Source organism: Schistocerca cancellata, chromosome 2, assembly GCF_023864275.1.
Source record: "Schistocerca cancellata isolate TAMUIC-IGC-003103 chromosome 2, iqSchCanc2.1, whole genome shotgun sequence".
NCBI lineage: Eukaryota > Metazoa > Arthropoda > Insecta > Orthoptera > Acrididae > Schistocerca > Schistocerca cancellata.
The window spans coordinates 969,548,508-969,561,514 of NC_064627.1; the positions used below are offsets into that span (position 1 = coordinate 969,548,508).

Here is a 13,007-nt window from a genome sequence, read left to right on the forward strand (position 1 = left end):
TTCATTGTCCCAGGAAGGGGAAACTTTATTGACACATTCCTGGGGTCAGATGCATCACATGATCACACTGACAGAACCACAGGCACATAGACACAGGCAACAGAGCATGCACAATGTCGGCACTAGTACAGTGTATATCCACCTTTCGCAGCAATGCAGGCTGCTATTCTCCCATGGAGACGATCCTAGAGATGCTGGATGTAGTCCTGTGGAACGGCTTGCCATGCCATTTCCACCTGGCGCCTCAGTTGGACCAGCGTTCGTGCTGGACGTGCAGACCGCGTGAGACGACGCTTCATCCAGTCCACAACATGCTCAATGGGGGACAGATCCGGAGATCTTGCTGGCCAGGGTAGTTGACTTACACCTTCTAGAGCACGTTGGGTGGCACGGGATACATGCGGGCGTGCATTGTCCTGTTGGAACAGCAAGTTCCCTTGCCCGTCTAGGAATGGTAGAACGATGGGTTCGATGACGGTTTGGATGTACCGTGCACTATTCAGTGTCCCCTCGACGATCACCAGTGGTGTACGGCCAGTGTAGGAGATCGCTCCCCACACCATGATGCCGGGTGTTGGCCCTGTGTGCCTCGGTCGTATGCAGTCCTGATTGTGGCGCTCACCTGCACGGCGCCAAACACGCATACGACCATCATTGGCACCAAGGCAGAAGCGACTCTCATCGCTGAGGACGACACGTCTCCATTCGTCCCTCCATTCACGCCTGTCGCGACACCACTGGAGGCGGGCTGCACGATGTTGGGGCGTGAGCGGAAGACGGCCTAACGGTGTGCGGGACCGTAGCCCAGCTTCATGGAGACGGTTGCGAATGGTCCTCGCCGATACCCCAGGAGCAACAGTGTCCCTAATTTGCTGGGAAGTGGCGGTGCGGTCCCCTACGGCACTGCGTAGGATCCTACGGTCTTGGCGTGCATCCGTGCGTCGATGCGGTCTGGTCCCAGGTCGACGGGCACGTGCACCTTCCGCCGACCACTGGCGACAACATCGATGTACTGTGGAGACCTCACGCCCCACGTGTTGAGCAATTCGGCGGTACGTCCACCCGGCCTCCCGCATGCCCACTATACGCCCTCGCTCAAAGTCCGTCAACAGCACATACGGTTCACGTCCACGCTGTCGCGGCATGCTACCAGTGTTAAAGACTGCGATGGAGCTCCGTATGCCACGGCAAACTGGCTGACACTGACGGCGGCGGTGCACAAATGCTGCGCAGCTAGCGCCATTCGACGGCCAACACCGCGGTTCCTGGTGTGTCCGCTGTGCCGTGCGTGTGATCATTGCTTGTACAGCCCTCTCGCAGTGTCCGGAGCAAGTATGGTGGGTCTGACACACCGGTGTCAATGTGTTCTTTTTTCCATTTCCAGGAGTGTAGAATGCGTGATGGTAATCTTACAGCTAGTCGTGACATGGCGATTTCAGCACTAGTCATTTTACAAATATCTTTCCAACGATACTATGCAGGTAAATTACACCGGGATCACCACTTTGTCGACACAAGGTTGCAGATTGTCATTCGACTATGAGAACCTGAATGTAAATGATACGATGGAAATACGCTACAAAAAACCTCCCTCGAACAATTAACGGTAGCTTTATTGATCGCAGCCACAGGAGACGGCGAAAAATACGCTGCTTCTTCAGTTGTTCCGAGCTTGCGATTCAAAATCGCAGGGGAGGGAACAAAACATCAGTGTTATTTCGTAATTATGCACGAAGTAATTACACGCTTGGAAGATACAAAACATATAAAGCATAATCAAAGAATAACAACACTAAAACACATATACATAAAACACGGCGCCTCTGGTGTCTAGCGCGAAATGTTTGACGGCGCGGTGTTTGTAAGCACGCATGACGCAACACTACTTACCTGCGCGATGTCGTCACAAACACCATTAGGAAAAGCGTCCATCTGAATACTTAACAGGGCACGTCGTTTAACAGAAAATGTTTTGATAATCTGTCTTGTAAGTTAAAGATGTTAAAAGCCATGGCCTGGCAATCTGAAAAGGTGGAAAATACCTGTGTGACATGTATGTATCTGCATAACTATCTTAGTCCAACTGCGTCATAAATGAGCATCTGCAAAGCACCTTTGATTCTGAAGATATGGATGGTAATTACAGCCTAGGATAAAGAAAGAAAATTCGTTACTACAGCTAAAAATTATTTTCAGAATAATTAATTTCGTTACTTTTTTTATCCCCAAAGGGAGAATAAAAGTTGGAACTTAATGGGTGTTCATTTCAAGATGTCAATCCTTTCAGTATCTCACTTTTATACTAGCAGTAAGCTTTGATAAGTCATCAAAACTTCCTCGGTCCACTGTTAGAACCCTACCACCGCTTAAATTTTGAATAAAATTTATTAGCATTTGCGATGGAAGACTTGCGGGGTAAGAAGTCACCCTCATTCTGCCGACGGCTTTATCAAAGAGGCCAGTGGAGCGGACAGAGGTTCAGAGCAATCTGTTCCGCTAAAGGCGGAAGAATCAGCAATGATCAACGTCATAAGGATGCAGAAGGCAACGGAAACCACTGCGTTAAAGTCACATAATGTGCAGCCACAGGACATGTTTCCTGTAACTGAAAAAATGTCATCATGATCTCTTAATTGACGAAAGATTCCGGAATAGTCCCCCATTCGGATTCTCTAATGGGGACTGCCATGGCAGAGGTGACCACGAGAAAAGAACTGCATAACCAACAAAAGGATACCGTTCTAAGAGTCGGGCCGTGGAATGTCGGAAGTATGAATGTGGTACGGAAGCTAGAAAATCTGAAAAGGGATATTCAAAGGCTCAGTCTAGATATAGTGCGGGTCAATGAAGTGAAATGTACAGAAGAGAAGGATTTCTGGTCAAATGAATGAAGGATAAAATTAACTGCAGCAGAAAATTGTATACAGAGAGTAGGTTTCATTATGAATAGGAAGGTAGGGCGGAGAGTGAGTTAGTAGTAGTAGTAGGAGCCTTATTGATCCTAGATCTATTTTTAAAAGGATATAGGACATGCCAAAGTATTTACAAATTTAGATCAATTTAAAATAAGTTAATTCGTACACACATATATTTACAGACTTCTAGTTAGAGACAATCATTAGGTTTACTCCTGGTATACAATACTTCTTTTACAAATAACTTATTAAATAATGTAATGCCACATTGTTCACTCATATCTCACTATCCACCACTGCACACACTATACACACATTGTTTCATAACACTTCACACACACACACACACACACACACACACACACACACACACACACACACACACACACACTGGTGATCTCTGGGCTATCTACATTTAATTTAACATTGTCATTTTTCCTCTTCAAACTGAAATTCATGACATTAGTTTTCTTTATGTTCAATGTCACTTTATTACTTATTGACCAATCATAAACTTCCTGGAGAGTTTAATTTGCTTTCTCGGCAAGGAGTTCTCTTGTTTTCTCAGTGAATATAATATTGCTGTCATCAGCGAAGAGGATTTTTTTACCATGAGCAACACTACTGGGAAAGGCATTGATGTAAATCAGGAACAGTATTAGTCCTAATATGCTACTGTGAACAGTTGAGTGGTAGTGTTGTTCTCGTCAGAATCGACAGCAAACAAGCACCAACAACAATAGTTGAGGAATACATGCTGACGTTGCAAACTGTAGATGAAAAGATAGAGAAAGTATATGAGGTTATTGAACAGGTAGTTCATTGTGTAAAGGGAGATGAAAATCTAAAAGTCATGGGGGACGTGAATGCGGTTATGTGAGAAGGAGCAGAAGAAAGGTTTACAGGAGAATATGGGGTTGGTACTAGGAATGACAGAGGAGAAAGACTATTTGAGTCCTGCAATAAATTTCAGCTAGTAATAGCGAATACTCTGTTCAAGAATCACATGAGTAGATGGTATACGAGTACTCGGAAAAGGCCAGATGATATGGGAAGATTTCAGTTAGATTACGTCATGATTAAGGCAGAGATTCTGAAATCAAATACTGGATTTTAAGGCGTACCTAGCAACAGATATAGACTCAGATCACAATTTAGTAGTGTTTGAGAGTAGGCCGAAGTTTAAGAGACTAGTCGGGAAGAATCAATGCGCAAAGTAAGTAATAAGGAATGAAGAGATACCTCTGAAGTTCTCTAAGGCTATAGATACTGCGATAAGGAATAGCTCAGTAGGCAGTTCAGTTGAAGAGGAATGGACACATATAAAATGGGCAATAATACAAGTTGGAAAGAAAAACATAGGTACAAAGAAGGAAACTGCGAAGAAACCATGGGTGACAGAAGAAATATTTCTGTTGATCGATGAACGAAGGAAGTACAAACATGGTTAGGGGAATTCACGAATACAGAGAGACAAGTAGCTTAGGAATGAAATAAATAGAAAGTGCGGGGAAGCTAAGGCGAAACTACTGCATGGAAAGTGTGAAGAAATCGAAAAAAGTAATGATTGTCTTAAGGACTGACTCAGCATATAGAAAAGTCAAGACAACCTTCGGCGAAATTAAATGCAAGGGTGGTAACATTAAGAGTGCAATGGTAATTCTACTGTTAAATGCAGAGGAGAGGTGTGGATAGGTGGAAACAGTACACTGAAGGCCTCGATACCGGGGAAGACTCGACTGGTGCGATAAAAGAAGAAATGGGTGTGGATACAGAAGAGGTAGAGGATCCAGTATCAGAATCAGAATTTGAAAGATCTTTGGCAGACTTAAGATCAAATAAGAAGGAAGGGATAGTCAACATTCCATCAGTAATTTCTAAAATCATTGAGGGGAAGTTGCAACAACATGACTATCTACAATGACGTGTAGAATGTATGAAACTGGTGATATACACTCCTGGAAACTGAAATAAGAACACCGTGAATTCATTGTCCCAGGAAGGGGAAACTTTATTGACACATTCCTGGGGTCAGATACATCACACGATCACACTGACAGAACCACAGGCACATAGACACAGGCAACAGAGCATGCACAATGTCGGCACTAGTACAGTGTATATCCACCTTTCGCAGCAATGCAGGCTGCTATTCTCCCATGGAGACGATCGTAGAGATGCTGGATGTAGTCCTGTGGAACGGCTTGCCATGCCATTTCCACCTGGCGCCTCAGTTGGACCAGCGTTCGTGCTGGACGTGCAGACCGCGTGAGACGACGCTTCATCCAGTCCCAAACATGCTCAATGGGGGACAGATCCGGAGATCTTGCTGGCCAGGGTAGTTGACTTACACCTTCTAGAGCACGTTGGGTGGCACGGGATACATGCGGACGTGCATTGTCCTGTTGGGACAGCAAGTTCCCTTGCCGGTCTAGGAATGGTAGAACGATGGGTTCGATGACGGTTTGGATGTACCGTGCACTATTCAGTGTCCCCTCGACGATCACCAGTGGTGTACGGCCAGTGTAGGAGATCGCTCCCCACACCGTGATGCCGGGTGTTGGCCCTGTGTGCCTCGGTCGTATGCAGTCCTGATTGTGGCGCTCACCTGCACGGCGCCAAACACGCATACGACCATCATTGGCACCAAGGCAGAAGCGACTCTCATCGCTGAAGACGACACGTCTCCATTCGTCCCTCCATTCACGCCTGTCGCGACACCACTGGAGGCGGGCTGCACGATGTTGGGGCGTGAGCGGAAGACGGCCTAACGGTGTGCGGGTCCGTAGCCCAGCTTCATGGAGACGGTTGCGAATGGTCCTCGCCGATACCCCAGGAGCAACAGTGTCCCTAATTTGCTGGGAAGTGGCGGTGCGGTCCCCTACGGCACTGCGTAGGATCCTATGGTCTTGGCGTGCATCCGTGCGTCGCTGCGGTCCAGTCCCAGGTCGACGGGCACGTGCACCTTCCGCCGACCACTGGCGACAACATCGATGTACTGTGGAGACCTCACGCCCCACGTGTTGAGCAATTCGGCGGTACGTCCACCTGGCCTCCCGCATGCCCACTATACGCCCTCGCTCAAAGTCCGTCAACTGCACATACGGTTCACGTCCACGCTGTCGCGGCATGCTACCAGTGTTAAAGACTGCGATGGAGCTCCGTATGCCACGGCAAACTGGCTGACACTGACGGCGGCGGTGCACAAATGCTGCGCAGCTAGCGCCATTCGACGGCCAACACCGCGGTTCCTGGTGTGTGCGCTGTGCCGTGCGTGTGATCATTGCTTGTACAGCCCTCTCGCAGTGTCCGGAGCAAGTATGGTGGGTCTGACACACCGGTGTCAATGTGTTCTTTTTTCCATTTCCAGGAGTGTAGCATCTGACTTTCGGAAAAACGTCATCCACACAATTCCGAAGACTGCAAGAGCTGACATGTGCGACAATTACGGTACGATCAGGTTAACATCTTATGGATCCAAGTTGCTGACAAGATACAGAATAATGGAAAAAAATTGAGGATGTGTTAGATGACGATCAGTTCGGCTTTAGGAAAGGTAAAGGCATCAGAGAGGCAGCTCTGACGTTGCTGTTGATAGTGGAAGCAAGACTAAAGAAAAATCAAGCCTGCCCGGTTAGCCTTTCGGTCTAACGCACGTCTTTCCAGACGGGAAGACGTGCTGATCCCCAGCATGAATCCGCCCGGCGAATTAGTGTCGAGGTCCGGTGTGCCGGCCAGTCTGTAGATGGTTTTTAAGGCGTACGCGTACACCATAATTACTCTACCATGCAAACACTGGGGTGACACTCGTCTGGTGTGAGGCGTTCCTGTGTGTGTGTGTGTGTGTGAGGGAGGGGGGGGGGTCCACTGGAGGCCGAACCGCACAATAACCCTGGGGTCGGCGGGGGGCGACGGGGGGGGGGGGGGTGGAGGACTGCTGTAGCCTGTTGTGGGGTTGGGTACCATTGCGGGCTACGGTGGGGACGAAGCCTCTCCCTCGTTTCTAGGTCCCCAGTTCCATACAGTACAATACAAAGAAAAATCAAGACACGTTCACAGGATTTGCCAACCTGTAAAAAGCGTTTGACAATATCAAATGGTGCAAGATGTTCGAAATTCCGCGAAAAATAGGGGTAAGCCATAGGAAAAGACGGGTAATATACGACTAGTACGACAGGCAAGAGGAAATAATAAAGAGTGGAAGACAGAGAACGAAGTGCTCGGATTAAAAAGCGTGTAAGACAGGGATGCAGTCTTTCGCCCCTGCTGTGCAATCTATACATCGAAGAAGCAATGACAGAAATAAAAGAAAGGTTCAAGAGTGGAATTATAATTCAAGGTGAAAGAATATCAATGATAAGATACGCTGAAAACATTGGTGTCCTTAGTAAAAGCGAAGAAGAATTACAGGATCTGCTGAATGGAATGAACAGTCTACTTATTTATTTATTTATTTATTGGGTCATCAGTCTTCTGACTGGTTTGATGCGGCCCGCCACGAATTCATCTCCTGTGCTAACCTCTTCATCTCAGAGTAATGAGTACAGAATATGGACTGAGAGTAAATCGAAGAAAGACGAATGTAATGAGAAGTAGGAGAAATGAGAACTGCGAGAAACTTAGCATTAGGATTGACGGTTACGAAGTAGATGTAGTTAGGGAATTCTGCTACCTACGCAGCAAAATAACTCGTGACGGATGGAGCAAAGAGAGATCAAGATGAGACTAGCACTGGCAAAAAGAGCATTCCTGGCCAAGAGAAGTCTAGTAGTACCAAACACTGGCCTTAATTTAAGGAAGATACTTACGAGAATGTGCGTTTGAGCATTGTATGGTAGTGACACGTGGACTCTAAGGAAACGGAACAGATGAAATTCGAAGCATTTGAGATGTGGTGCTACAGAAAGATACTGAAAATTAGGTGGACTGATAATCAGGAGGTTCCCCACAGGATGGACGAGAAAAGAAATATATGAAGAGGGACAGTATGGTAGGAGATCTGTTAAGACATCAGGGAATAACTTCCATGGTACTAGTGAGAGCTGTAAAGGGCAAAGACTGTAGAGGAAGATAAAGATTAGAATATATCCAGCAAATAATTGAGGACGTCGGTTGCAGCTGATACCCGGAGATGAAGAGGTTGGCACGGGAGAGGAATTCGTGGCGGGCACCATCAAAGCATCCAGAAGACTGATTATTATTGTTGGTATTAGTCCAGATGGCACACAGATTTTTCGATAGAAGAACCAACAAGGCACTCCTTGTATCCGCATTTCATAATGTGTATTGTCAGAGCCCATGAGCGGGGAGATCACTGGACAGCTTTATCAGTGTGGATGAGCTGTGAATGTTTTCCGTGTTTACACCAGCAAGTGTACCGAATAACTTTGCTACTAAATCTGCACATTGTTCTGCGACCTAGACCATCGTTTTATTCGAGATTTAAGAATACTTGGACTCCTTAGTTTGCACAAAATTTAGAGTTTGACTTCCTTTGTTGCAGGTGTGTGCTGCCATGGCTGCGGATTTTCCGTCATCCTCTCTGCTGGCGCTTTCCGTGGGGAACAACGAGTTTACTCCAGAACTCTATGCGGTTAGTTTCACATAAAATAACTCTACATCTATTTTTCTTACGTTATCTCTGATTTTACCTACAATCGTCGTACTTTCTGTCCTAGTTTTAACTCATTATTGTGGTCCGGTATACAGACAAGTATAATATACATGACATAAGTTTGGATGTGAGGTTGGTGTAAGAAATGACGAGGAAAATATTGGGCGTTAGGGATCCGAGGCAGTAGAGAGCGTCGTCTTTCCCACAAACTTTTCAACTTTATTGCCGTGTAAGAATTGTAAATCTTTGAGAAATACAGCTTCACAGCAATGCGTGTTGAAATCTGGAACTTCAGTTTCCGAAGGGCCACAAGCAAAGCCGTCGTCACACGGGAAGGGGCAGCTTACGTGACGTGTGCACGGACGAGATATCTTGCGACTTCTCGAGAAAGAGCGCCGTTGGCGCACGGGATGAGCTGTTTAACGTGATTGATTTGCGCCTTGAGCACTATCTAGCGGCAGTTTTCGGCTTTATTTGGCTAGCAAAGCACACAGTTTCCATACGAAAATATTGCTGCATTGACTCTGTTGGCGATCGTCGAAGACGTGAGGCGAAAATCACGAAGAAGATTTTGGACTCGTCCATGGCTTGAATAGCGAATTCCTGGCAGAGAAACACTACGTAATGCTGTACAACGATCTGAGTTACAGTATGTACTAGTAGAAGCTATTCGGTAAATCAGTTGAATGCTCATCCCATTTCATGTTTTAAATTGAATATGGCTAAGGTATAGTGTCTAATGTCAGTTGGTGCATGTATAATATCCATACCAATCTCTGAAATAACGTACTTCATCACATAGGTTTCAAAATCGAGTTTTGTTACCTGATTTCATCCGAATGGAAGAGGAGATTATTTTGAAGCTGCTCACAATCATTGAAAAATACATTTGCTGGCAAGATACAAACGTGGTGCAGTCCATAAACCCAGAGATAGGTATATATATCTTACACAAAGTTTCATAATAGCAAAACTTCCAGTATGTAACTTGTGTTTACTTTCTGACATAAACTGGCAGTCACGTTAAGATTTCTAGCCGCTGATGAAACACTACAGTCGGTGGCCTTTGCAACAAGAACTGCAGAAAATACGTTAGTTATAATAAATTACACCGATTTTGAGATAATACTTCTATAACATGAATAAGAAAGACCCAAAATCTTTTAGAAAACAAAAAGTACAAAATAATTATGGAAAGAGGTGGACACGAATGTGCAGTAGCATTGAAACGATATCTCAGCACACAAGTTACAACAGTACAAACATCAACTACAGGAAGCCTTTACCTGTCGACATTTAGTTTCCTACCATTTTACTTCAACATTTCCTAGCTAGAATGACCCATTTTCATGAGATCCTCTTTTGCAGATGCTTTGAAACAGATTATATACATACCACATACTCAGTGATTAACCATACACGTTGCTTAACTCATTGCAATATGGCGGCTCCGTTCTGCCTGAAGCGCGAAAAAGATGTCGCATCACGCTCCGCATTGTAGTGGAACGTCGAATTCCACACCGTGACGTCACCAGTGCTCGCAGACGTGCGTTTCGACGTCCTCTGAGGGGAAGACTTAATTCTACTTAGCGTAGCAAGAGTGCACCCACCCCCTCCTCCCTCCCCTTGCAATAGAGCACACAGACATTAGGTCTGAACAAAATAGCCACTTAACGTAGGTGGTACTGTATCACTTATAATGATATGCATCGCAACTTAAGGGGAGTTAGAACGAAAAAAAAGTCACATTTTCGGATTTTTATCTCATTATAAAATTTGTGGCCAAGATAGACACAAAGCCCATGCCTACTACAGTAGTACAAGTTTATATGCCAACTACCTCTGCAGATGATGAAGAAATAGATGAAATGTATGACGAGATAAAAGAAATTATTCAGGTAGTGAAGGGAGACGAAAATTTAATAGTCATGGGTGGCTGGAATTCGTCAGTAGGAAAAGGGAGAGAAGGAAACATAGTAGGTGAATATGGATTGGGGGGAAGGAATGAAAGAGGAAGCCGCCTTGTAGAATTTTGCACAGAGCATAACTTAATCAAAGCCAACACTTGGTTCAAGAACCATAAAAGAAGGTTGTATACCTGGAAGAATCCTGGAGATACTAAAAGGTATCAGATAGATTATATAATGGTAAGACAGAGATTTAGGAACCAGGTTTTAAATTGTAAGACATTTCCTGGGGCAGATGTGGATTCTGACCACAATCTATTGGTTATGAACTGCAGATTGAAACTGAAGAAACTGCAAAAAGGTGGGAATTTAAGGAGATGGGACCTGGATAAACTGAAAGAACCAGAGGTTGTAGAGAGTTTCAGGGAGAGCATAAGGGAACAATTGACAGGAATGGGGGAAAGAAATACAGTAGAAGAAGAATGGGTAGCTCTGAGGGATGAAGTAGTGAAGGCAGCAGAGGATCAAGTAGGTAAAAAGACGAGGGCTAATAGAAATCCTTGGGTAACAGAAGAAATATTGAATTTAATTGATGAAAGGAGAAAATATAAAAATGCAGTAAATGAAGCAGGCAAAAAGGAATACAAACGTCTCAAAAATGATATCGACAGGAAGTGCAAAATGGCTAAGCAGGGATGGCTAGAGGACAAATGTAAGGATGTAGAGGCTTGTCTCACTAGGGGTAAGATAGATACTGCCTACAGGAAAATTAAAGAGACCTTTGGAGAGAAGAGAACCACTTGTATGAATATCAAGAGCTCAGATGGCAACCCAGTTCTAAGCAAAGAAGGGAAGGCAGAAAGGTGGAAGGAGTATATAGAGGGTTTATACAAGGGCGATGTACTTGAGGACAATATTATGGAAATGGAAGAGGATGTAGATGAAGACGAAATGGGAGATAAGATACTGCGTGAAGAGTTTGACAGAGCACTGAAAGACCTAAGTCGAAACAAGGCCCCGGGAGTAGACAACATTCCATTTGAACTACTGATGGCCTCGGGAGAGCCAGTCATGAAAAAACTCTACCATCTGGTGAGCACGATGTATGAGACAGGCGAAATACCCTCAGACTTCAAGAAGAATATAATAATTCCAATCCCAAAGAAAGCAGGTGTTGACAGATGTGAAAATTACCGAACTATCAGTTTAATAAGTCACAGCTGCAAAATTCTAACGCGAATTCTTTACAGACGAATGGAAAAACTGGTAGAAGCCGACCTCGGGGAAGATCAGTTTGGATTCCGTAGAAATGTTGGAACACGTGAGGCAATACTGACCTTACGACTTATCTTAGAAGAAAGATTAAGAAAAGGCAAACCTACGTTTCTAGCATTTGTAGACTTAGAGAAAGCTTTTGACAATGTTAACTGGAATACTCTCTTTCAAATTCTGAAGGTGGCAGGGGTAAAATACAGGGAGCAAAAGGCTATTTACAGTTTGTACAGAAATCAGATGGCAGTTATAAGAGTCGAGGGGCATGAAAGGGAAGCAGTGGATGGGAAAGGAGTAAGACAGGGTTGTAGCCTCTCCCCGATGTTATTCAATCTGTATATTGAGCAAGCAGTAAAGGAAACAAAAGAAAAATTCGGAGTAGGTATTAAAATTCATGGAGAAGAAGTAAAAACTTTGAGGTTCGCCGATGACATTGTAATTCTGTCAGAGACAGCAAAGGACTTGGAAGAGCAGTTGAACGGAATGGACAGTGTCTTGAAAGGAGGATATAAGAGGAACATCAACAAAAGCAAAACGAGGATAATGGAATGTAGTCAAATTAAGTCGGGTGATGCTGAGGGAATTAGATTAGGAAATGAGACACTTAAAGTAGTAAAGGAGTTTTGCTATTTAGGGAGTAAAATAACCGATGATGGTCGAAGTAGAGAGGATATAAAATGTAGACTGGCAATGGCAAGGAAAGCGTTTCTCAAGAAGAGGAATTTGTTAACATCAAGTATAGATTTAAGTGTCAGGAAGTCGTTTCTGAAAGTATTTGTATGGAGTGTAGCCATGTATGGAAGTGAAACATGGACGATAACTAGTTTGGACAAGAAGAGAATAGAAGCTTTCGAAATGTGGTGCTACAGAAGAATGCTGAAGATAAGGTGGGTAGATCACGTAACTAATGAGGAGGTATTGAATAGGATTGGGGAGAAGAGAAGTTTGTGGCACAACTTGACTAATAGAAGGGATCGTTTGGTAGGACATGTTTTGAGGCATCAAGGGATCACAAATTTAGCATTGGAGGGCAGTGTGGAGGGTAAAAATCGTAGAGGGAGACCAAGAGATGAATACACTAAGCAGATTCAGAAGGATGTAGGTTGCAGTAGATACTGGGAGATGAAGAAGCTTGCACAGGATAGAGTAGCATGGAGAGCTGCATCAAACCAGTCTCAGGCTGAAGACCACAACAACAACTATAAAATTTTCAATTTTCCAAATAAAATTATATATATATATATATATATATATATATATATATATATATATATATATATATATATATATATATATATA

The 13,007-nt window shown here is 44.3% G+C and overlaps 1 protein-coding gene across 1 annotated transcript in view; it reads left to right on the forward strand.

Moving 5' to 3' along the window:
* The window catches only part of LOC126148994 (serpin B8-like), a 125,701-nt gene that overhangs the window by 41,874 nt on the left and 70,820 nt on the right, over positions 1–13,007 (forward strand). The window contains exon 2 of the mRNA XM_049915787.1: positions 8,419–8,508. Coding sequence (XP_049771744.1) covers positions 8,431–8,508 — 78 coding nt within the window. The 5' untranslated portion in view covers positions 8,419–8,430. The remainder of the gene's footprint in view (positions 1–8,418; positions 8,509–13,007) is intronic.